Source organism: Coregonus lavaretus, assembly GCF_964263955.1.
Source record: "Coregonus lavaretus genome assembly, chromosome: 21".
Classification (NCBI taxonomy): Eukaryota; Metazoa; Chordata; class Actinopteri; order Salmoniformes; family Salmonidae; genus Coregonus; species Coregonus lavaretus.
In genome coordinates this window covers 31854062-31881193 of record NC_140008.1, presented here as the reverse complement: position 1 = coordinate 31881193, position 27132 = coordinate 31854062, and the positions used below count along the sequence as shown (strand labels likewise).

The window sequence follows — 27132 nt, the reverse complement described above, 5'->3', positions numbered from 1 at the left end:
AAATAATTTAATGTCATCCTATCTAATCGTGAACATTTTTACAAGCATTGCAAAAGTCAGAATCCAAACAGTGACTGTGTGTAATAAATAGTACAAAATTCTAATCTTAATTTATCAACATTGTATTGTGCTTGCTCTGTAAGCAATCAAAAAATATTCTGCATCAGAGAAGTAGGAGTTCAAAGTTCAATATACAAAGTGGGACATAGGCTACTCTTCTCTCTACAATTGCACTCACACAACTTAACCTCTACTTCTAAATAGGTCATTCTTCAATGATAGACAGTGTAAGAAGTCTTTAACTGCCTTGCAAATCTAAAGATCCAACCGCCTTTCAAAAAACTGGATTGAATTTAGAGACGAAATGTGAATATTATTAAGTACAGTATATTATTTTGGGCTGGTATCCATTGTATGCGCGCTCTCTCCTTCGTTTCACTCCAGACCACATAGGTTAGTGTTGCTAGTGAAAGTCCACCTTGCATCTCATGTCTTATCACAGTATCATAGGCATCCTGTTGCGCACACACACACACATCACCTATGATATGACATCACTTCCAGAGTCACAGAAAGGACAGCAGCATCCAGTGCAATCACAGTGCTGTAGCGTTCCTCATATCCTCTCTACCTTTCCTTCTGTCCTTCTTTTTCTCTTGGCGAATCCCACTTGCAGTGTTTCAGGGTGTGGTCCTTCATTGTGGGGACCATGGTTTGTAGGGACAAAGGCCTGTCAGTCTCTCTGTGCTTGGTCAGCCTTCCATCCTGTAGAAGCCCAAACATTCCAGTTACTGTTTTCATGTTCTCGTGTTGTCTAATCCGCTCCTATCAGCCCTTGACGGCGTCAGTGGCGAGGGACTCCAGGAGGGATCGGTAAATGTCTGAGCGCAGGAAGCGAGGGTACGAGTCTCTCTCCATCAGCCCATAGACAATCTTCTGGGCATCGTCAAAGCACTGGAGTGTAGGATTCTTCACGGCCCTCTTGATCTGCTCCCTCGTGTGGTAGTCAATGTTTATCTGGAACAAGAGCAAGATTCATTTAGATTTAGAAAGTACAGATGCATTTCATATAGCATGTCTGTAAATAAAGATTTGAGGGGGGTTTAGTAACCAGATGATATTGATGAAATACATTGAAACATTAATGATGTTACAGAGAGTTCAAATGCAGTGTTGCTTTCTGTAGAAATGTCACTGCAGCTATTTAAATCTCTAGCATGTAGCCATGTACTGTAATACATACTGTATTATATCAGTCTTACCTCTTTAGGAGCCTCAGCCTTTATGAAATGCTCATATATTTTCTTTGCCTTCGATGACATTCTGAATGAAGACTTGATTTTCTTGTACTCCTCACACGTCAGCCAGAACTCAATGTTCTCATCGCTGAATTCAGACTTCAGAAAGGTTCTGAAGGTGGCCAGTCCATCTGTGGGGAAGAATAAAAACACACCAAAGCATGAAACAATGATACAGCCCCAAGCCTGGAAACACGTGCTGTTTTTGTTCCACATTTCTATCTTGCTGTTTTCAGTTAGATATTTTATCTAATTTAGCTACTTATCATGAACTATTTTGATCGTCTGATAAAGTGAAACTTACATTTAGACTCGAGGAGTCTCTCCAGTGACTGAGACCATTGTTGGGTATCTTCTAAACTTAGCCTGCTGGGAAGAAAATGTGTGGTGATTACTCAACTAGAATCAAATCTGGTTAAAAATAAAACTGGTATGGCAAAAGGGCACATAGAACCAACATAATTTGGAAACAATTATACCGCACAGTTATCAAGTGTGTTGCACCGTGTGCTTGCCTATGTGCGTGTGTGCGTGCCTGCTTTCTGAAGTTTAATTTGGATTCCCACCCACTAACACCAATGGATGCTACAACACACATGGTATTTGATTTTGAACAATAAAATATATGTAATATATATATATATATATATATATATATATATATATATATATATATATATATATATACATATATGTATATATATATATGTAAAATATATATATATATTTAAAATAATATAATAATAATAATAATAATAATAACAACAACAATTAGGATCAACACAGAGTAACAGTGTAAGGAAGGGTAAGAATCCTTACCTCTCAGAGGTGGATGAATGTGAGAACATGCATTGCAGTCGGCACATAAAGTTCTTTCCTCTATGGAGAGAAAAAAAGAGCGGTCATGATCGTCTCATAAAACAACTTATTCCATTGCTGTATATGGACATCTCAGTATATAGTATCTAGGTAGAAGGTATTCACAGGTTTAGTATAACATATGCAGTGTTTATATACAATGTGTGGCCTATAGTATGTAGTATGACGCTAATACATATGTACAAGCATTGTATGACAAAACTATACAAAATATTTAGTATTTAGAAAGTATATGACAAATCCATAGTATTATGAGAGTACATTGAATATATGGCCTAATATTTACAAAATATACAAAAGCTCCACAATACATTTTCCAAAATTGCCAGCTGTCGAGAGTATAAAAAAGCTATAAGCTACACTCACAAGTTCTTGTTCCTCCTTGTTCCTCCTCCTGTCGTCCTGCTCCATATTGAAGTGCTGTGTTTGTGTCAGTGTTTCTGTGATGATTAGGTTGGGCATGTTTTAACTCCACACTCTCTGTCCCCTGCTGCTGCTCATGCTGGGGTGAAACACTCTCTGTATAGATGGGTCTCCCTCCACCTCAGGTCTTTATATGCAGGGCTGGAAGGTGAAACACTGAAACATCACTGACTCAGCCCAGTGAACCGTAGAAAGAGAGGAAGCCCCTATGCTCTCTCTCTCTCTCTCTCCCTGTGACATGCGCTCTCTGTCTTTTTGCGACACTCTCTTTCTCCCTCCTCTCTCTCTCTCTCTCTCTCTCTCTCTCTCTCTCTCTCTCTCTCTCTCTCTCTCTCTCTCTCTCTCTCTCTCTCTCTCTCTCTCTCTCTCTCTCTCTCTCTCTCTCTCTCTCTCTCTCTCTCGCTCTCTCTCTCTCTCTCTCTCTCTCTCTCTCTCTCTCTCTCTCCGGGCAGCCTAGCTGCTCCTCGTTCAAAGTGTGCTCTTTATGTCCACAGTATTTTTAGTCTGAGCTGCTAAAATGCAAATGACAGAGACATAGTGATAGGCAAATAATGACCTTCGCTTGGTACGTGTTTTGATACGCTGTTGAAATGTCATTGGGATGTTTCAGCTCTCATACTGTATCCAGCAGCAAGGTGTATCTTTACTAGAATATATGATGATTAAATTCAATATGCACAGTCAGCTGTTTAGTTTGTAGATTGTGGGTTTATAGCCTTTTCATAGAGTAACCAGAGTCATATAGACAACTCATGGCCAATGTGCATATGACTCTAGGCAGCCATGTCCAATGACCTGTCCCTTGTCATTCTGCACAGTAACTGACGTGGTTCTCCTCAACTTACCCAAAGATGGCCACAAGCAGTCAAGCACAACCAAGTGACACCAAAACATGTCCAGTTATAGTTAATGTGCCTTGTGCCCTCTAGTCCACACCACCACACAACTACCTTTACATCTTACAATAAAAACTGATCAGAGGTTTTAAATGAACACACCACAATCACCTGTGTGGTTGACACCATAAATAAGCTTTTTTAAATGTTATTACATTGTCCTGCAAGGGTTGCTGAATCTCCTCTCTACTTCTGCTTTACACCAATATGAACAATATCCGTTCTAGAAGTTCCTGAGTGACGGTATTGAGTAACTCAGACAGTATCAGAAATACACTGCACATTACTCACTTCCCTTCGGCTGTCAAGGCAACCGTTTGGGACAGAGGAAAACAGCGTCAGACTCTGTGTGAAGGACAAAGTGGTGTGACGTTGTCGTGATGCAGGAGAGGTGAGGTCTCTGTCATCTAGCAAGAACATCCCCTCATACACTACCATTCACTTCGAAATGTTCTTGTTTTCGAAAGAAAAGCAATTTTTTTGTCCATTAAAATAACATCAAATTGATCAGAAATACAGTGTAGATGCTCCAGATACTCAACTAGTCTCAAGAAGGCCAGTTTTATTGCTTCTTTCATCAGCACAACAGTTTTCAGCTGTGCTAACATATAATTGCAAAAGGGTTTTCTAATGATCAATTAGCCTTTTAAAATGATAAACTTGGATTAGGAAACACATCGTGCCATTGGAACACAGGACTGATGGTTGCTGATAATGGGCCTCTGTACGCCTATGTAGATATTCCATAAAAAATCAGCCGTTTCCAGCTACAATAGCCATTTACAACATTAACAATGTCTACACTGTATTTCTGATCAATTTGATGTTATTTTAATGGACCAAAAAAAACAAAAACGTTTCGAAGTGACCCCAAACATTTGAACGGTACTGTATGTTGTTTAATTTAATATATTATACCATGCTATCGTCTTACTGAGCAAATAAATAGCAAGAGAAGTCGCTATTGTCTGGTCTTCCCTCTATCCAATAGTCCTCATTGAAAATAACAACTCTCACATAAGACATTCCCTTTGAAGACTGCTTTTAGTATTTAGTATTTTATTAGGATCCCCATTAGCTATTGCTGAAGCAGCAGCTACTCTTCCTGGGGTCTATTTATAACCTTGTATGTAGTAATAACATTTAGTTAATCTCATAATCATCGTGCAATGTTCAATTGAAGATCCTGCTGCGTTAGCCTCCAGACATTTGTCTTTTATGCGGGTAGGACATCTAGACGGAGAGAGGAAAGTGCATAGTGTGCCATGCTGATGCTAAAAGTCATCACAAAACAGTTGTTCCTTGGTGATGAGATTACTTCCCTAACAAAGGGACACATTCAGGCCAATTTGCCATGCATCAGAGCATCCACTGACTCCAATCCACTGTTGGGTGTTCTGGGTCAAACTAACAGTTATTCTTAGAGCTGTCCAGATTGCCTTTTTAAGACACAACTTTGAGAAATAGAGCCATCTACAGAGTGGGGTCAACGGTGAAAGGGCTAATTTTTCCAACTTCAAGATACCGTCGCTGGGCTGGCTCTGGCCAATTAGCTGAGACAGCTGACGTGTGATCACAACAGACTTACAGGCAGGCAGGCAGGCAGCAGGCTGTGGAAAAAGATTTTCTCCGATTCTCCCTGCCCACCGACCACACGCTATTACTCAGTGTCACAGGACAAATTAAAGATAACTCTTCATCCTGACAACATTTACATCCTGATTTATGAAAGTATACTGTATATTTAAACTGACAGGCTAAATCCATGCTATATTAGTATTAAGAGTTAAATGAATAACAGGCATTCATGTTTCATATTGTTGACAGATCCATATCATGAGTGTCAAATAAGCATGAAATGAAAATACTGATTTTTTCCTTTGCCACCAAAAATAACACTTTCATGGAATATTTAAAAGCCTTTTAACCATACGTAACAAATTTCTGTAACCATTTGTAATGTAAGTGTCACGCCCTGGCTCTGGGGACTCTTAAATGTTGAGCCAGGGTGTGGATTTGCTATGTTTAGTTTTTCTATGTTTTTGTTCTAGATCGTTTGATCTATGTTGGCCAGGGTGGTTCCCAATCAGAGGCAGCTGTAGCTCGTTGTCTCTGATTGGGAACCATACTTAGGCAGCCTGTTTTGCACTAGTCTTTGTGGGATCTTGATCCGTAAAGGTTTGTTGTGTTATAACCTCAGGACTTCACGTATCGTTTGTTTGTTGTTTTTTGTCGTTAAGTACGTTAAATAAAAGTATGTACGCTTATCACGCTGCGCCTTGGTCTGTGTCTTCAGTCAACGATCGTGACAGAAGATCCCACCATAAGAGGACCAAGCAGCGTGCCCAGGAGGAGAAGATGGCGATGTCGCAGGTGGGCAAATGGTGGTCTTGGGAGGAGATATTTGTGGGGAAAGGGCCATGGGCAAAGGTGAATGCCCAGGCAGGAGAGGAGACAGAGAGCAGCAGCGGCAACGCAGAGGGTACCGGCCGGGGAGGAAGCCCGAGAGACAGCCCCAATAATTTTATTGGGGGGGGCTAAAAGGGTGTTTGGCGGAGCCACGTACTGTGCCGCGAGTGTTCCGGCACAGTCCTGTACGTCCTGTGCTAGCACCACGCACGTGTCGTGCTAAGGTGGGCATGCAGCTAGGACGGGGTGTGCCGGCTCAACGCTCGTGGCTTCCAGTACCCCTCCTCGGTCCTGTATATCCTGCGCCAGTGCCACGTGCTGTAGCGCCAGTACGAGTGCACAGCCCTGTACGTCCTGTGCTGATGCCTCACACATATTGTGTGGAAATAGGCATTCAGCCAGGACGGGTTGTGTCAGCTCTCCGCTCCAGACCTCCAGTCCGCCTCCACAGTCCGGCCCGGCCCGTTCCGGCTCCCCACACCAAGCCAATGGTGCGTGTTCCCAGTCCAGCCCGGCCTGTTTCTGCTCCCCGCACCAAGCCAGTGGTGCGCGTCGCCAGCCCGGTCCGGCCTGTTCCTGTCCCTCGCACCAAGCCAGTGGTGCGCGTCGCCAGCCCGGTCCGGCCTGTTCCTGTCCCTCGCACCAAGCCAGTGGTGCGCGTCGCCAGCCCGGTCCGGCCTGTTCCTGTCCCTCGCACCAAGCCAGTGGTGCGCGTCGCCAGCCCGGTCCGGCCTGTTCCTGTCCCTCGCACCAAGCCAGTGGTGCGCGTCGTCAGGCCGGTTCCGGCCCGTTCCTGCTCCCCGCACCAAGCCAGTGGTGCGTGTGTCCAGTCCGGCACGGCCCGTGCCTGTTCCACCGGGGTCCGGTCCAAGTCCAGTCAGCGGATCCACTCCGGAGCCAAAGCAATCCGCTCCACCGGTGTCCAGTCCAGCTCCGGCCAGCAGGGCCAGACCAGATCAGGGGCACAACGGGGGGGTGGAGAGAGAGTGGTGGTCACGCCCGGAGCCGGATCCGCCTCCGAGGCGGAATGCCCACCCGGCCCCTACCCTCTTGTGTTTGTGTGGCGCGGTCGCAGTCCGCACCTTTGGGGGGGGGGGGGGGGGGTACTGTCACGCCCTGGCTCTGGGGACTCTTAAATGTTGAGCCAGGGTGTGGATTTGCTATGTTTAGTTTTTCTATGTTTTTGTTCTAGATCGTTTGATCTATGTTGGCCAGGGTGGTTCCCAATCAGAGGCAGCTGTAGCTCGTTGTCTCTGATTGGGGACCATACTTAGGCAGCCTGTTTTGCACTAGTCTTTGTGGGATCTTGATCCGTAAAGGTTTGTTGTGTTATAACCTCAGGACTTCAATTATCGTTTGTTTTTTGTTGTTAAGTACGTTAAATAAAAGTATGTACGCTTATCACGCTGCGCCTTGGTCCGTGTCTTCAGTCAACGATCGTGACAGTAAGTCCTTCCATTTAGACATTTTGTACCTTCTGTTCTTACCTAAAACTATTCCCAGACTTACATTTTTTACGCCAACGCCACTTTTGATGCATCAGTCAGTCAAGAGGTTTGAATGAATGTACTGTTTAGCACTCTGAATCATTGACACTACTCATCACCACACACCACTCATCTCTAACACTCAATGCTTCTCCATACTCTATATTAATTTATTATTCTTCTCCAACTCATAAGTCATTTCCTGTGGTCATTATTTTTCACTTCATGTTGGGATCTTCCAGTTCTTTCCTCAGGATCTAAAGTCTCATGTTTCCATGACTCGTTTGGAATCCTCCTTATTTGGACTTGGTGAATCTTGACTCACAAATTCTTGACCCCTAACCTATACCAGAGGGTCCTGGCTTTGTGTCTGAGCCCCAGGTAGGAGTCTGACCTGAGGAACCTGGGGTACAAGTCCCTCTCCATCAGTTTGTACACATGTCTCACTGCCTCGTCAAAGAAGCACAGACGAGGAGCCTTCATGGACCTGTTGATCTTCTCGTGGATGTAGTCCCTCAGTTGGTAGAGCATGGCATTTGCAATGCCAGGGTTGTGGGTTTGTTTCCCACGGGGGACCAGTATGAAAAAAAAATATATATGTATGTAGTCTGCTAAATGACAAAAAAAATGGTTTTTAAATGTGGTGGTCAACGTTGATCTGTAGGGGGGAAACCATGACAATGAGTGCCAAGGGAAAGTTCTACACACATTTGTGCAGCTAATGTTATGAAAAGCCTGAGCTGAGTGATATGGTCACCCTAAGCTTGCCAATTCATTCATTCACTGCGGGAGCTTGTTGTTATCATATCTTGTCCCATCAGCTTGTTATCTGTATTTTTGATGGAAGGATTTTATCACGTCAGAAAGTTACAATGGTTTTCAAATTATTCTAATGATAGGCTAAGTTATCTTTGAAATAGTCAATTTCCCACATCAGCAAAGTACATGGAATTACATAGTCACACCTTAGGAATTATAGCTATATTTGTGATCATGCTACTTTAGCTTGTATTATGTTAGTATTTTAGATAACTGCATCCAGATACTGCCAAGGTGAAAGCTGAAGCATAGCCTGACTAACTGACCTCTCTCTGGGCCTGGGGATGGAGGAACTCCTGGTAGATCTCTGTTGCTTTCCAGGACAGGTCAGCTGGTGAGGTGGTATTTCTGTAGTCTCTGCATGCTAGCCAAAATTCAATATTCTCCTCACTGAATTCAGACTGCAGGAAGGCTCTGAAGGCTGCAAAGCACCCTGGGGGATAATTGATGCTAAAGTCAGAAGGTGGTCTAATCAGACTGTCCTATTGAAGATAATGAATGTACTCTGGACCAACATAGGTAAAACAGTTGTCAATTATTTTGTCCTTCAACAAGTTCTCAAGAGTTGGTTGAATTCTTCTACTGTCCTCTTGACTTAAAAAGATTGAAACAAATTTTGGGGGGATTATATGGGTTTTGTAAGTCAATATTACTAAGTAAGCTATTTGACATGTTATTGTTGTGAAATAGTCTCCACTGTTGCCATACTTACTTGATTTTTGTAGAAAAGGACTCATCATTTATCTTTTGTGCCAGAATACACTGGATGTCTTTTTCTGCTTAGAAGGATATCGATCCTGTGGAAATTGAGGAAGTAGTATCATAACACAAACACAAACGTATCATGAACTGCGATTTAAAGGTCCCTTTCCTAGATAGATAATTTAGCTTACCTTCTTGTCTGTGTCCTATTTTGCAGTATATCCTTAATTTCATAGATCCGTATCTCTGAAAACAATAGTTTGGGTATCTTCACATAATTGACAGCGTTTCCTCCTAGGAGTTAGCTGTAGACCGTATGGTCTTAGTAAACATTCCAGGCCCATCCTGGGCAGGTATTTAGCGTCTCAGGAGAGGTGTGTTATGCTGACGTTTGGGGTGTGCTGGTGCAGCCCCCTAGATGCCTCGGGTATAAACACACAGCTTACCGAAACTCACCTAGGAAGTAACATCTTTGGCTCATGGATATTTACATTCCTGTAAGATTCCTGTTCCAAATATTTACAAATGTTTGTTTTTTTGTGAAATATTTCCTAAAGTGTTTGTGTTTTACAGATATATTACAATAGCACACTATATGAAGACACATCTTGCTCATTCAACACTATAATAATTCCCTCTGAAGACATTGCATGTTAAGGAGCAGATGTTGAGAGCAGTGTCTGTCTGCCCACCTTAATAATCTTCAGTGTTTACTCACAGCTATACTCCTCCACATGTCTACTTCCTGAGAACATCTGTCATTTACTGTGAATAGTAAAAACGGAACTTAAATAAGATGACAAATAATATGTAATGGTGAAAGGAGGCATGGCAGTCTATTTCCTCTCAAATATCTGAATGGGTAGCCGTTAGTTACACTGTTATGCTGTTAACATGTGCGCATAACATGCACACGGGCAGACACACACACACACACACACACACACGCACGCACGCACACACACACACACACTTACAAACTCACATCAAATGTTTTTATAAAGCTCTTTTAACATCAGCAGATGTCACAAAGTGCTTATACAGAAACCCAACCTAAAACCCCAAACAGCAAGCAATGCAGATGTAGAAGCACTGTGGCTAGGAAAAACTCCCTAGAAAGGCAGGAACCTAGGAAGAAACCTAGAAAAGAACCAGGCTCTGAGGGAAGCCAGTCCTCTTCACACACACACACACACACACACACACACACACACAGTCTTCTACAGCTAACCGGTGGGGACACACAATTAAGTCCCATTCAAAATCCTATTTTCCCTAACTCCTAACCCTAACCCCAACCCTTAACGTAATGTTTTAACCCTAACACTAATTCTAACCTTAACCCTAAACCCCCTAGAAATAGCATTTGACCTCGTGGGGACTAACAAAATCTCCCCGTTTGTTTAAACACGTCCACACACACACACACACACACATACACACCCACACACGGCTTGTGACTCAGAGAATATGAAATGTCATGCAGTTTGTGGTAGTGGAAATGGTAAGATAGAACCCCAGTAGGAAATAGTTAATATACTCACATGGATGTGACCTTTTGTGGTGATTTTTGTTACTTGTATTATGTGTTTTGCATCAATAATGTAATAATAGGGTTATTAATGGAGTAATAATTCCTTAACATTTTTTAAACTTCATTTAACTGTTGAACTAACTGATGGAATAGTTTGTTGTACACTCATTCTTCAATTAGATGTATGCAGATATTATGAGTATACACAATAAGAGATTACCTTAACTAAACTAATATAGGTGTGTCTTGGTGAATCAGATTAGGACAAGGATTAATAAATGAGTCACGTCCTAGGTATATACTGTAGTGTGTGCACACAGCATTATGGCTCTCCAGTTTATTATTTAGCAGACTCTTATTCAGAGCGACTCACAGGAGCAAATATGGTTAAGTGTCTTGCTCAAGGGCTAAGACAGATTTTTCACCTAGTCGGCTCAGGGATTTGAGCCAGCAACCTTTCGTTTACTGGCCGAACACTCTTAACCAGTAGACTACCTCCCGCCCCATACACACCAATGACCAGCCCCATATCACTACCAATGTGTTGACGGTATCAATAACAGACTCTGTTCCACATGTGCTGGGAAGGTGTGAAAGAAAACACAACAATGATATTCACCCTCAGGGAAGGGGATACATTTTAATCTAAGATTTTGAATCTGAGATGCATGACTGGTTCGAAAGAGAAGTAATCTACACTGATCAAAAATATATACACAACATGCAACAATTTCAAAGATTTTACTGAGTTACAGTTCATATAAAGAAATCAGTCAATTTAAATAAATTGATTAAGCCCTAATCTATGGATTTCACATGACTGGGAATACAGATATGCATCTGTTGGTCACAGATAACTTTTTTTTAAAGGTAGGGGCGTGGATCAGAAAATCTGTCAGTATCTGGTGTGAGCACAATTTGCCTCATGCAGCGCGACACATCTCCTTTGCATAGATTTGATCAGGATGTTGATTGTGGCCTGTCGAATGTTGTCCCACTCCTCTTCAATGGATGTGCGAAGTTGCTGGATATTGGCGGGAACCGGAACACGCTGTCATACACGTCCATCCAGAGCATCCCAAACATGCTCAATGAGGTTTGAATGGCACAACAATGGACCTCAGGATCTCGTCACGGTATCTCTGTGCATTCAAATTGCCATCGATAAAATGCAATTGTGTTCATTATCCGTAGCTTATGCCTGCCCATACCATAACCCCACCGCCACCATGGGGCACTCTGTTCACAATGTTGACATCAACAAACCGCTCGCCACACGCGACCATACACGCTTTCTGCCATCTGCCCGGTACAGTTGAAACCGGGATTAATCCGTGAAGAGCACACTTTTCCAGCGTGCCAGTGGCCATCGACGGTGAGCATTTGCCCACTGAACTCGGTTACAACGCCGAACTGCAGTGAGGACAACGAACACGTAGATGAGCTTCCCTGTGACGGTTTCTGACAGTTTGTGCAAAAATTCTTCGGTTGTGCAAACCCACATTTTCATCAGCTGTCCGGGTGGCTGGTTTCAGATGATCCCGCAGGTGAAGAAGCCGGATGTGGAGGTCCTGGGCAGGCGTGGTTACACGTGGTCTGCGGTTGTGAGGCCGGTTGGACGTACAGTGAGGGAAAAAAGTATTTGATCCCCTGCTGATTTTGTACGTTTGCCCACTGACAAAGAAATGATCAGTCTATAATTTTAATGGCAGGTTTATTTGAACAGTGAGAGACAGAATAACAACAAAAAAATCCAGAAAAACACATGTCAAAAATGTTATAAATTGATTTGCATTTTAATGAGGGAAATAAGTATTTGACCCCTCTGCAAAACATGACTTAGTACTTGGTGGCAAAACCCTTGTTGGCAATCACAGAGGTCAGACGTTTCTTGTAGTTGGCCACCAGGTTTGCACACATCTCAGGAGGGATTTTGTCCCACTCCTCTTTGCAGATCTTCTCCAAGTCATTAAGGTTTCGAGGCTGACGTTTGGCAACTCGAACCTTCAGCTCCCTCCACATATTTTCTATGGGATTAAGATCTGGAGACTGGCTAGGCCACTCCAGGACCTTAATGTGCTTCTTCTTGAGCCACTCCTTTGTTGCCTTGGCCATGTGTTTTGGGTCATTGTCATGCTGGAATACTCATCCACGACCCATTTTCAATGCCCTGGCTGAGGGAAGGAGGTTCTCACCCAAGATTTGACGGTACATGGCCCTGTCCATCATCCCTTTGATGCGGTGAAGTTGTCCTGTCACCTTAGCAGAAAAACACCCCCAAGCATAATGTTTCCACCTCCATGTTTGACGGTGGGGATGGTGTTCTTGGGGTCATAGGCAGCATTCCTCCTCCTCCAAACACGGCGAGTTGAGTTAATGCCAAAGACCTCCATTTTGGTCTCATCTGACCACTACACTTTCACCCAGTTCTCCTCTGAATCATTCAGATGTTCATTGGCAAACTTCAGACGGGCATGTATATGTGCTTTCTTGAGCAGGGGGACCTTGCGGGCGCGGCAGGATTTCACTAACTGTTGTCACCTTCTCACCAAGCTGCTTGGTGATGGTCTTGTAGCCCATTCCAGCCTTGTGTAGGTCTACAATCTTGTCCCTGACATCCTTGGAGAGCTCTTTGGTCTTGGCCATGGTGGAGAGTTTGGAATCTGATTGATTGATTGCTTCTGTGGACAGGTGTCTTTTATACAGGTAACAAGCTGAGATTAGGAGCACTTCCTTTAAGAGTGTGCTCCTAATCTCAGCTCGTTACCTGTATAAAAGACACCTGGAAGCCAGAAAACTTTCTGATTGAGAGGGGGTCAAATACTTATTTCCCTCATTAAAATGCAAATCAACTTATAACATTTTTGACATGCGTTTTTCTGGATTTTTTTGTTGTTATTCTGTCTCTCACTGTTCAAATAAACCTACCATTAAAATTATAGACTGATAATTTATTTGTCAGTGGGCAAACATACAAAATCAGCAGGGGATCAAATACTTTTTTCCCTCACTGTATGTAATGGAACTGAAGTTGAGGATGGAAAGGAGGCCACCAACACATGGAGCATTGTGCTCAAGCTAAATTGATCAATCAATCAATAATCAACATATAATCACCTAATGATCAACCCCTTGATTAGCTGACTCAGGTGTCTTAGTGCTGGGCTGGAACAAATGCCTGCACACACATCGGAAGGGTTGGGCTACAAGTTTTTTATGATTTCATCACAGGGTGTGTATCTACCAGTCAGTCATGATGTTGCATCATAGGATGCAGACATTGGGACATGACTTGTAATCCAAAGGAAACATGATTGAAAGTAAATTATTGATACTGTAAATGGCTCCATCTGTATTTTTACCCTCTCACTTTGACACATTATAATAAGCAATTACTTCAGTCAAATGTTTTGATTGTTTTACATTCCCGAGTGGCGCAGCGGTCTAAGGCACTGCATCTCAGTGCTTGAGGCGTCACTACAGACCCCCTTGTTCGATTCCAGGCTGTTTCACAACCGGCCGTGATTGGGAGTCCCATAGGGCAGCGCACAATTGGCCCAGCGTCGTCCGGGTTTGGCCGGTGTAGGCCATCATTGTAAATAAGAATTTGTTCTTAACTGACTTGCCTATTTAAATAAAGGTAAAATAATAAAATAAAATAAAAAGTCAACATCTTCTTCATTGTATTACTTACTTCCTATATAAAAGTTAATAGTCACCACTATGGGGCAACTAAATGTCACTAAAATTACCATTATTTATATTTGTAGACTATGATCTAAAGGTTAAACCCTGACAGAATGATCTTACTTGTGATAGCTGATTGGACATTCCTAAATGTCTAGCAGAAGTATGCTGTGCCATTGTATCTACCAGCAAAGACAAACCCTCAATGAGCAGCTATCCCTCTTCCTGCCTCTCTCTCTCTCTCTCTCTCTCTCTCTCTCTCTCTCTCTCTCTCTCTCTCTCTCTCTCTCTCTCTCTCTCTCTCTCTCTCTCTCTCTCTCTCGCTCTCTCTGAAGTGGAGCCTCAGCCTATGACTCCTACTAGGAGCTCTTTAGACAGCTGGCTGATTTAATTTAGTGGTAATTCAATGATAATGAGATGGTGTGGTACCAAGAAAGAGGTCCTAGTTGTGGTTGATAACATATTACTTTGGTTTACACAGAATGCACTCAAATCAACTTGCACCTAACCACCTCTGATATGACTGCAAACAGAACTAACGCCTCAGGATGTCAATGAAACCGTTTATTTTCCCTCCGATTACACTTTTTTTGGCAATCCCTATTGCAAAAGTGCTACTGATTTTAACTCATTTTAGCAACACAGCATAAATTGTGAAATTCAGTATTTCAATATTCCAAACATACAGAAAGAAGACTGTCTTGCCTCAGTTCTGATTCTTGAGAGGTTCTTACTGTTGTCAATACTATCTGACCTAATATCTGACCTACTAGCAGGAATTGTTGCAGTGCACTAGCACCTCACTTTTATTTAGCAAACAAATTATCTTTACAATAATTACTATTTGCGTAGTGTAAGAACAGGAAGGCAGACTACTATTGTGTTACAACATGGAGGTATAGTAGACAATGTGAACAGCCCTATTATCAGATAAGCATTGTAGCTACAGTATATTGGGATAAATTGCAAATATGTCATGGACAATCTCATCTAAGGGGTGCCAATTATATTGTCGAACTACACAAAGCAACAATAAAATGACAGTGTGCTGCTGATGCTTTATTGTCGTATAAAGCAAGTGGACGTGCACACACTTCCTATTCTGCTGCCTCTCATGATGTACACACCTACGATAGTTGAGGTTATCACAGTTTGTGATGCAGGACTCACTGTGGGTGCTTCTCAATAGTAAGAAGTGTCTTCCTGTTCTCCTCCTTTCCTTTCCCTGAAATCGGAAAACTGGTGGAGAGGTGAAAGCAATATGGTGGATGTCAGCTAGGAATTTGCTTTCAGTTCATAGATGGCAGTACATGTAGAGGAAAGGAGAAGAGGAAAGGAAGCAAGTTACGACTATTGAGACCATGCTATGAGCGAAAGCTGAGAGGATGAGGGGACTGTTCTCTCAGATAACTTGCCTTTCAGGAGAGAGTGCTACCCTGTCTCACAGAGCTGGAGACAACAGAAGCAGAAACCAGTTGGGGTTGGTTTCAGTGCAACTCCTGTCTATTGAGTTGGACATGCATGGGTTTCTTAGTGTTCAACTCAATTCAATTTTATTCCAAGTATTGTTTGTAGGAAACATTTGATAATAACTGGTATCTAAGCTAGAAATTGAAAAAGAGGGAGTGGTGCATGAAGAAATATTAAGCTGAAAGTGTGTGCCTGTGTATGTGCGTGTGTGTGTTTGAAGGGGGAAAACCTGTGTGCTAGAGAGCTGGCACCCATTGTCAGAGCTGCAGGGTGTTGGGATGAGGGACACCATTCTTCACAGCTCTGAGGACAGGCTGGGAGTCTGTGTTGCAAGTAATTTAGCGAAACCCTTGCAGACTTCCTCTGAACTGAGGTGGAAGTGAAACAGCTTGGCATCCAAGGAAACACAGGGGATTCAGGCAGAAGTCAGACTGACAGTTTCACATTGTGTGGTTTCTGAAATCCCCTCAGAGAAAACCCGCTCAGGCGTTACGGTCAAAATCCTCATGTGTGTCTGGTTGACTGGTTGCAAGAGACTTTATTTACTTGTTCACATAAGTGAAAAAAGTTTATGCAATAGCGTTATTCAAAGATAAAATAGGTCCCTGTTCAATGTTTAGGTTAAGACAAAATCCAAATTTAAGTTGTTCCATGATCTATTTGTTGTTGAATTTGTCTTTGAAACTTGACTCTTTAGATGAATCAATTGTACTGAAACATTTTTAACATAAGATAAGTTATTGCTGCTGTAAGAGGGCAGAAACTTGCATTTGAAATGCTGTCTTTGTTGCCATCTAGTGGCTATTAATAAGAAACAGAGCGACGTACAGTACATTCAGTAGCAGAGTAATGCTGAGAATGGAGAACATATGATTCAATAAATACATTTGAAAAAATCTAATCTAACTTTCCTCAGATACTGACTGACCAAACAAACCTGCAAACCCTTCATCATAGTAAATGCAAACAGATCAGTATCTAGCAAAGCAGCATATGCAGTAAGGGAATCAGAGGTGAGGAGTGTGTGTGTTTGTGTGTGTACACACAAGCATGTGTTCAGACTGGGGTTGTTCAGAACGAACTGGGGATAAGGCAGGGGTTGGAACCAAAATTATTTTCCAATCGTTTCGTTCTGAACAGAAAATCTATTTTTTTTTTCAGTTTCGTTCCACTGTTCCGACCAGGAAAATAAAGTTCTGAACCGGTTCCAACAAAAAAAAAAGTAACAGTTAATGTTTTTATTTTAACCTGTGAAATCAACCATTTTTTACATTTAGCTTATTAAATTACTTCACCAATCAGTGTGGATAGAGCAAGTAAGCTAGTTATTTACATGCGTGATGGATAGACAAGTGTAGCCTATAGGGCAAGATGCGACTGAAATTTTGCGGGTGGGGGAGAGAGCCAGAGAGGGTTGAGGTGGAGGCTTGAAGTGCTGGGCATCTTGTTATGCCATGCATTATATGAATTAAGTCCTAGGGGGAGTGGCTTATATGGAGGAACTTTGAATGTCCTTTGAGCTAGTTAGCTAACAAGCTTGAGCTAGCTAGCTAACACGCTTGTGTGTGCAGTGGCACCATACTTAAAAAATACTTCTTACCTTTCTGTACCTCTTAAATGTAATGGCAAAATTTAGATTTCCACCTAAATAGACATACCCAAAAGTAACTGCTATTCATGTGTAATTACATTATTCTGACATTCCAAAACTTGGTATATTTGGAAAGAAGACATCTGGGAAATTTTGGGAAATGATCAGAAGATAGATAGGAGTTACATAGGTCAGAATACACAAGATCAAACACATAAAAAATAACCGTTTTTATTTTGAAAGTCATCTTTCTTTGACAAGCTATGTGAATTATTGATTCCCAGAGCTAGAAACACATCAGATTGCTTCCACATGTGAACACTATCAGAAAAAAAATGGGATTGATAGCCCTAACAACTAGAAATGGGCAGATGTTTTAGTAAGTGGTGTCAAGTGTGGTAATTGCACTGTTTTTGCACACTGGATGTGCCTAAAAGTTATTGTTCTCTACAAAAACTAAATTTCTACAACACCAACCTCTCTCAAACATTGTGGTGGTGTCGGGGGACATACAGGGGATATCCAAGTGTTTTTTCAACCTCTCTAAAGTGCCTGAACGTTTAGCCTAGGTATATTTTTAATGCGCAAAGATATAGTCACTCGGTGGACATTCAATGTTGCCATTAAGTCATACATCGTCAGATAACATTGACAATAGGCTAGATTTGTTCCTACAAACGTTAAGATTAATTTCATATCCCCCATGTAGCTCAAACACAGACCAAATCAAAGCTTACCTTGTAAGATGTTTGCTGTTTGGTGAAAACGTTGTGTAAAATAAACATTTTGACTCTCATGGCTGGTGATCAATAACGGTAGGTCACAGGCAGATGTATAAGACATCCTCATAATCTGTGGAGTTCTGGCTGTTGGTGTGCATCGATTTATTCCTTGTTTATTTTCATTTATGCTTCACAACACTAACCGGAACGTAGGTAGCAGCCATCTTGAAACGAGGTTATCGGCTCAGCCTGCCCTTATACATTCGAATGCTATATATGGTAGTAAGTCACACCAAAGCTTTTAAGGCACATATCAATAGCCAAGATACTCAGCTTTCTGCAGACACCATGCTTTTACAGATAGGAGCTACCGTTCTCATACCAGACTGAATTGAATAAAAATGATCGAAAAGGGTCCCTAAATATGGGGACTTTACATTTAAGAGGATAATAAATCCAACTTGAAACGTGATAACTAGGCCTATGGTATCCTTAACTTGCATTGGAAAAAGTGAATCCATTCTTCTCTTGCTAATTAAAAATCTCTCCCCTTATCTTCTGAATCAAGCTTGCAATATCAGTACATTAGCCTATGCTTCAGAGGGGGGAGGGGCAGGTTGCCTAAACACGCACAGGCAAAGATTGTCAGCTTGCAGGCAGACACTGGAATATGTTTCTGAGTGAGAGAGTGAAGGCTTAGCATATAGGCGCTTTGTTGTGTTTTGTTGTGGGACTAGAAAAAAATGCCTGGAATGTAAAATAACATTATTAATCCGTTTCCATGCTTTTAAAATAATGGTTCTGTTCTGGAACAGTATGGATCACTTTCGTTCCAGTATTCTGTTTCTGTTTCTTGAAAATTGTTGTTATTTCCCGGTGTTCTGTTATGTTCCCTGCGGTTCCAACCCCTGGGATAAGGTACGTTCCCAGATAATGTAAGAAAGCCATTTCTAAACCTTTAAAGCTTAGTATTAGAGTGCTGGAAGCCCTACTGCAGGAGCTAAGCTGTGAAAGGAGTTCAGCCTTCCCCAGTCAGGAGCAGGGACAATTTGTGGGACTCAGCAGAGTCCCAGACACCTTATCTCCCTCCCTCCGTGAGCTACTTTACCAGACACAAAGTCCTAGGGAGTTATCTCCTCCGCAGCCCAGAGTAGTCCTACCTGCTGGGTCCTCGACACCTCCCTCCCTCCCCTCCCTGCCTGCTTCCCAACTCAGCAACCAGCCCTCACAGGGGTCCATCAGAATAGGGACGGAATGGAATAAGATTGCTGTCTTCTCACAGTTAGGCAGGTGGGCGTTTGTCCTTCACACACACACACACACACACACACACACACACGCACACACAGAGAGAGATGGAAGAGAGGATTTCAAAACTATACTTCATCCCAATGTCCCCGGCCCTCTGCCAACCCAGAGGGATCTGTGGCTTGGATGGCATGAAGCCTCTAGTCATGTGGTGAGATTTCACACACAATGTTGATGTCTGTCCCTACCTGCTCTACGTTGTTTATGCAAGCAGGGTTTAAAGGAATAAACACAGAAAAGTGTTTCTCTATGTAATGCCAACTTGAGCTAGGCTACCGAACATGAATTCACGATAAACTTGGAACTTTAAGTAATGTTTCTTGGTTTCCAGACCCAGTATGCAGTGTTATTGTCTTTTCTTTAGGCCCAAACAATGCCATGTCCTATAATTGACAGAGATATTGTTTATGTTGCTTTGAGCCAATCTTTGTATTGGTTCAGGCACATTTGTATTATAATCCCAGGAAAGGGAGATAGAGGAAGACAGAGGAACATATTATTTTAATGCAATAGTATGTTTCGTAGAAGCAGACACCTAAATCCCTGCTGTATCCCTGCCTGGTGGATTATTATGTTGATTTTATGCTGTGTCACAGGTCTCATCTCAGATTTATCACCCTACTGTCTTATTAACACTGTCTTCAAGTTTCATATCCCAAATGTCAGATGCTGTCTTGGTTGGAGAACTTTCCTGTCCTCTGTAGTAAGACAGAAACACACACACACACAAACACAAACACAGACAAACAGTAACAAATGGGTCACGTTGTAGAACCCCCTGCCTTTTGGCAGAAACATCAGCATCATATTCTCCCAATGTATTCCTGGAAAGGCAACACTATTCCACATAATAATCCTAACTCTACTTACTTTCATCCATCTGTAAAACAGAAATCCACATCCCATCCCAGAGCTAATGATTACAGTACATCTGATTCAGACAGCGTTGTAGAGACAGGGCTTTAATGTATTATGGCCAATTGTAAAGATATCCATGTGCACATACAGCTGGAACAGTGATAAGATTTGTTGATATGAATGGAAATGAAAGCGCCACAGCTTTTGGAGAGAGGAAGACGTCAGGGGGCCATATAGGAAGACATAATGACAGTAATAAGACTGTAGTCCAGGACCCAACAGGCTGTGTTAGTCTCAGTGTCCCTTGCTGTTTCCTCCCAGGTTGATACAGCCTCCTGCAGAGAGTGATGTATACCAGCAACACATGCAGTAGATTTGGCCAGAAACACAATTAAAGTTCCCATTTGTGTGTGGGTGCGTGCATGCATGTGAAACTCACTGAGGGAACATTGATGTGTAACTCAAGTGAGCATGATATTGTATCCCAGAGCAGGTTTGTACATGCTACACTTGCATGTGTCCATGTTTACTAGTGGAAGACACCAGGTGTGTATCCTTGTAGGGGGTCTGTGTGCAAAAAGGGGAATGTCAGGGGTGTTATAGTGTGGGCAGGTGGTTGATGCTTCTACTCTTCATAGACTCCTGCTGGGGAGAGACCATACACACTTGGACTGGTGTTAGACATAACACTGAGAGGGTAGATTAAGGTAGACAACATGAAATCACGTGGTACAGTGTGTGAAAACAGAACACAGAAGGGAGAAGCAGAGGGGGAGAAAGAGAGAGAGAGATACAGAGAGAGAGAGAGATGTCTCAAAAGATGGCCCATTGGCCTGGTGGCCTAGGGAGCAGAGTGTTTGGGGTTGGTCTGGGTATGAGAGATAAAGAGGAACAACATGAGGGTACGACTGAGAGACAGAGACTACGACCTCAGCTGATGCTGCACTGATTGTGTTGGCTTGGCCTTCTGAATCCCAATTACACATGCACACACACACACGCACACCAAATTGCATTGGGTTGGCCTGTTGAATTCCTGTCATAGACAGAAACAAGACAGAAATGAACAAATAGACAGAAATGTTGAACTTGTACATTAATGGCAAGTCTGACATATCATAGTTTACATAGACAGTGGAAGAATACCATAAATTATTACAGTTCATGTGCAAAGTAACAATCAATGGATAACCAATGGATAATACTAACCTTGTAAAAAAGTTTAAAAGTTATAAAATACATAATACGTTATACTGTAAATAAAGTCTTTATAGTATCAAATGTTTAATCATATCTATAATTGTAGCATTTTTATATGGATAGAGTATCCCGCCTTACAACAATAGAACACGATTGGGAGCCACTGAGCTCGATGATGAATTATCATTAGAGAGACTGCTAAGCATGGCCCCTGTGTTTTGTGCTCCAGCCCAAAGTTAAACCACGCTGAACTAACATGGACAGCTAGTTAGAGAAGAGAGAGTTGAATCACTGTCAGCCCACAGCCTGTTGGTTGTAGACAGGTATTATTCTTCACCTGGTCCTGGAACCTCAGCTGGCGTCTGACGGTTCTAAAAGAGCCTGATAGATTTCAGATTTCAGGAATCTGGGATAACTGTCCTTTTTCATCAGCTTGTATATCACTCTCTGTGCCTTCTCGAAGCAGCTCAGGGTCGGCTGAGACATGCTGTTTGTAATCTCCTGCCTGGTCTCACAGTCGATGTTTATCTGGAATTGAGTAATGAATGAAACATCGTCTTTGTGAAACCATTATGTTGGACAGAGAAAGGGGGAAATAGAGAGAAAGACTAAGAGACAGCTAGAGGGAGAGAGCTAGAGAGAGAAAATGAAAGAAAGAGAGAAAGAAAGAAATATTAAGTTACACCAATAGAGTTGTTCCATCTGATGTCTCTATGTACCTGTCTGGGGGCGTCGACCTGTACAAACTCTGTGTAGATCCTTTTGGCTGCTTCAGCCATCTCAGTGTTGGAGGTGATGGTCTTGTACTCCTCACAGGCCAGCCAGAACAAGATGTTCTCCTCGCTGTACTCTGTCTTCAGGAACTCTCTGAAGGCCAGCTGCCCTGCTATACAGTAGAGACAGAAAAAGGAGATGGTGTGAAATTAGAATTACAGACAGAATCACACTAACATTCATACAGGCAGGCACACACATGTGAGCATGGCCACTGCCCATGACCTGCAGGTTTAGAGAGAGAGTAGGCTGGCCCACAAAGTTGTCAAACTGGTTTAGTTTGAGTGAGTCCTTAAGTGACAGAGACTTATTAAAGGAATATGTTTGTTCAAGCACAACAACAGATGTTCTGGGTTTCCATTTTAAAATGGACTTCTACTGTTATTTTGCAACCTCCAATGCTGTTACAGTAAATTAACATACAACATAATAAGGGTGTTAAATGTACAATGCCAAAAAACATTAGTTGTTTTAGATGTGAGTGAGTCATTATTTTAGATGTCATATGGGAATAGTTGTCCTTTGTGTCCTGTAGCATACTGTAGCCTTCTCAAAATGCTTAGCTTGCTTATAGATCCGTGCAGGTGTGCCAATTGTTATTAGTCTTTTGGGAACACAAACAAACAGCAAACTGCGTGATCCAACATTACTCACACTAATTGCATTACATAAATCACAGCTTGAGAACTGACTTTAATCGACACAAGACAAAATTAGTGCAATGGCAGCCAGCTTGTCCCCCCTGTTCCAAGGACTTCAGGCTTACACTGGCACCACTTCTCTGCACTTGCTTTAGTAGGACTGTATAAACAGTATCAAACAACAGAATCAGTAGAGAGAGAGAGAGAGAGAGAGAGAGAGAGAGAGAGAGAGAGAGAGAGAGAGAGAGAGAGAGAGAGAGAGAGAGAGAGAGAGAGTAAAGAAGAGTACATTGTCTTACTTTTACACTCCAGAAGTTTTTTGAGGGACTGTCGCCATGACACGACTTCATCATTGGGGGGCTTGGGGACCCTACAGAAACAACAAAAAAGCCTAGAGACTCTTAATTTTTTGTTGTTGATGATGAATGGGATATTGGTGGTGATTATGATGATGTTCAAATGGTTTACATTTATAGAGAACATGATGTTGACTTACTTCCTGTCCATGCCCCTTTGCCTGATATTCGACCTAACATGAGAGATGGAGGATGGAAACAACTGATCTAAAATGAGAGAGAGACAGAGAAAGAAGAGAGAGAGAGAGACAGGGAGTGAAAGACGGGGGAGAGAGAGACAGAGAGAGAAACATAGAGAGAGACACGAAGAGAGAGACAGAGAAAGAGAGAGGCAACAGAGCACAGGAAGCCTGTCTAGTCAAAGATGTTTTTGTGCCAAAAAATGCAGAAGCAGAACAGCAACCGGACAGTTTCGCTATGAATTATGGGACGGAAAAAGAAAACCTCTAAACTTCAGCTGACAGAATCTGCTGATGTTTCAGAAGACACTGATCATCCATTATAATTATTGATTCATTAATAGATAACAAGAATTACTCCAAAATGAGTGACCAACAGTTTGCTATGGAAATAATGAGCATTCCCCATGTCAAAATAGTTTAAAACAATCAATAATCTCTAATGTTTTACCATTTATCAGTGAGCAGTGTTCTGTATCAGCCTCACGATCTATGAACTACTAATCACTTACAATGAAGCATAATTCCTTTGTACATAGAAATGCAAACAACAGGAGCATTCTGTTCAGTACAGAATGAAAGGAATGTGAAAGGAACGGTCACAACCCAAGGCTTTCTCAATTTCGCTATACAGGCAAAGAAAAGTATAAAGCTCATACTTACAATGTATGTATATGGTTATCAAAAATCTGTTCAAAATCCCTGAAAAGCTATATCCCTGAAAAGCAGTTTGTACTCCTGAAAAATTAGCACTGTTCGATATGCTCAACAACCTCTGATTTTTTTCCTACTTCTAGTTGGACTTCCCTATTCTATTCCCCCGTTTGCTATTCCCCTCTGGCTAAAACACACAAGTATCCACATGTTGGACTGGGAGGAGGATTGGCAGATGGGAGGGTTAAGAGGTGATTCAGAGATTTTACTGTTCATTTTGGAATTCCCAGGGTGGGAATCAAGGAAGCTTGAAGAATCAGAGAGAGATGTTTGACCCAGTTCAACGATAAACCATTTGCCCATCACTCTCCCATGAAGACAAGCAGCAGAGGAGAGGGGAAGAAGAAGGAAGAAAGGAAGGAGGGAGGGAGACAGAGGGGGACACAGACAGACACCGTCGTCCCCCAGTTACGAGGGCTATGAAAATGACTGAAGACAGAGCCACTGGCAGTGTAGTGAGCAAGGGGGGACGAGCGACAACTTCGGGGACAGACACAGCGGAGTGTCTCTACCTGTCCACCCCTCTCCCGTACCGACGGCTGATTTGTGAGCCCTCGATGAGACGCTGTTGGCCAGTCAGGAGAATGAGAATAGGTGCTGTAAAAACACTGCTGCTGTGACTGCTGCAGCTGGGAACCTGACTACGCAAACAAAACTTGTCAGATCTGAGCCTCTGTTTCATGATGCACAGCCTCTGTGCCATGTTCCACAATGTATGCAGGCATTTCTGTAGCCCAGCACTTACACACCTAATTCAACTAACCGTGGGCAATGTTTAAGACCATGTATTAGGTGGATAGTGTTGAATTAGGTATGTTACAAAAGCCTGTACACACATGCTGGCCTCCATGGTCATGATTGGCCATGCTTCTTCTGTGTGGTTTCCCGCGGCCTTTCCCTTGGTCTGTGTCCAGGAGTAGACATAAAACCCGGCTTAGCCCTTTTCCTATTTGTCATGTATTTGTCATGCATTAATTCACTCTGAACTAAGGCCATGGCTTTGCTGTACACAAGGGCAGGTGAAGGCCAGTTTATCCTTTGGGCTCAGTGCCTCTGCCAAGCTGAATGAAACAGACATTCATCTCCCAGCCAACCTCCCTCTATTCATCCATTCACAAGGTGAGAACACTCAGTCCTGTTGAGGCTTGTGATGAAATCATTTCTTGACCTTTATGTATTGACCTTCATCCCACCAGGGTATGTGATTGAGAGTACATTACTCATATACAACAATGACCAGGGGAAAGGTTGCAGTGGAAGGAGAGCAGAGATGTTGAGTAAAGGGGAAGGGTTGCACTGGAGATGAGAGGTGGGCCAGCTGGGAATGAATCAGGTACATGAGTGATAAATGATGCCTGTAAAATATACAACATCTACGCTCTTGAAGCAGACACCTGCAGTAGATAATGCATGTTTTACAACACTGCGTCAAGATACTCAAGATTTTTTAATGTGCTACAAAGATTTCACAAGTGTAAATGTAAACATAAAAAAATCCCTCAGTATCCTACACCTCCTTAGACACCTTAGGTAAACAGTGTGTAAACTTCTAGATATTTGCAGAGGCAATAGAGACTCCCTGAAGTAGTTTGGCTCAGCTCAACTCCTGATTTGAATAACCACCACTGCTCTCCATGCATACTGAATCAAACCTGTGGAGGACTTATTTATATAAGAAGAAAATAACATTCCACTGATTTTCAATCAAATCTCTCTATTCACTCAAATCCATTCTCTCTATTGGGAGAACATTTGAGATAGCGAAAGATGGAAAAACAGAGAGACAGAAAGAGATGGAGAGAGCGGATACCAACAAGAGATTTGAATATAATTATTATTTCTTCAAGGTCCAATGCAGCCGTTTTGATCTCAATATCAAATAATTTCTGGGTAACAATTAAATACCGTGCTGTGATTGTTTTCAATTAAAATGGTGAAAAAGAAACAAAAATAGCTTCTTACCAAAGAGCAATTTCTCAAGCAATAATTTTTCTAGGACTCTCTGGGAGTAGTCTGAGTGGGGAGGGGAAATGTTATTGGCAGAGAGGTTTGGAACTATCTTTCTTATTGGTCAATTAACTAATTTACCGCCTGGTGATGTCACCAGGCAGACCTAAACTGCATCCCACCAAAACAGGTTGAAATTTCAGGCAGTCTTTTCAAACAGCTCTTACACTAAAAGCGCATTATCACAATTTCACAGTATTATTCCAACCTCATAGTGTGGAAATATATATAAAACACAGGAAAAACATATTTTTGACTGCACTGGGACTTTAATTAACTTTTGTTATGACAGGAGAAACAGGACTGGGACATCCATATCTAATTAATCTGATTTCCATTTTCACATGGACTCATGGTGATTACCACCCCATACTGATTGGAGAGTTGATTAGCCAGCAGTCTTCCTCTTCTCTATCTTCTGTTTGCTCTGTGGCAACACTACTCCCTAATTACATAGCATTTGACCACCAGGCATACCGGGACAAATCTCTCTCTCTCTCTCTCTCTCTCTCTCTCTCTCTCTCTCTCTCTCTCTCTCTCTCTCTCTCACAGGGGCGGGCTGGCTGGCAAAGGGGCTGATTGCTCCTCGTCACCCCCCATCTCCCTCGGTGTGCTTAGGCCGAACAAATCCCTCAAAGAGGGCCAACACGGTGATGCAGAGGAACGTAGCCACGGGCCGAGTTTCAAGGAGGTTCTCGTTGCGACGAGGGGGCGCCGGCCACAGCCACAGTGCATGCATACACACAAAAACACAGACAGACAGACACACAGGCAGACAGACACACTCACCCACCCACGGCGATGTGCCTCGCTTGCTCTCGGAGCAGGCAGGGGGCACAACACACAACTCAAGGTGTGGCTCTCCATCAAACCATTCTGGGGGGGGGGGGGGGTAGATGTAGAGACTGAATAGTCCACGCGTGGGCGCTTGTTCTCCGGTACATTGACGGCCTGGCGGAGTACCTTTCTCCACTGTTTCAAACATTACCAATAGCGGAGGATGCATCTAACAGTCGATGCTCTACGTAAAGCTCTATCTCTCTTTTTCTCTCTCTCTCTTTCACTAAATGTCTCTCTCTCTGACCCACAGACACACTCATACATACACACTATGCATTTCTTTTTCATTTGGTGTACAATACAGTACCTGATTGTATGCATCGCCAAATCCCCAGCTG

The 27132-nt window shown here is 42.5% G+C and overlaps 1 protein-coding gene across 1 annotated transcript; it reads right to left on the bottom strand.

Annotated features, from left to right (window-relative positions):
- On the bottom strand, positions 1 to 24069 carry LOC311149139 (uncharacterized protein). Its single transcript, XM_084186229.1, has 11 exons — positions 23897 to 24069; positions 23195 to 23261; positions 22998 to 23089; positions 22003 to 22169; positions 21651 to 21811; positions 7742 to 7906; positions 2544 to 2579; positions 2118 to 2177; positions 1603 to 1667; positions 1263 to 1429; positions 1 to 1017 (listed from the first exon to the last, which is right to left on the bottom strand). Exons 2-11 carry the CDS (start codon positions 23203 to 23205, stop codon positions 829 to 831), a joined length of 1113 nt encoding a protein of 370 aa, XP_084042355.1. The 5' UTR covers positions 23206 to 23261; positions 23897 to 24069; the 3' UTR covers positions 1 to 828.
- Positions 24070 to 27132: the final 3063 nt, after the last annotated feature.

Excerpts from the sequence above, each read along its gene's own strand:
- LOC311149139 (XM_084186229.1), bottom strand. Across the intron at positions 22,170-22,997 it reads AAAACTTCTGGAGTGTAAAA|CAGGGCAGCTGGCCTTCAGA; the intron begins GTAAGACAATGT and ends TCTACTGTATAG. Across the intron at positions 2,178-2,543 it reads ACAAGGAGGAACAAGAACTT|AGGAAAGAACTTTATGTGCC; the intron begins GTGAGTGTAGCT and ends TTCTCTCCATAG.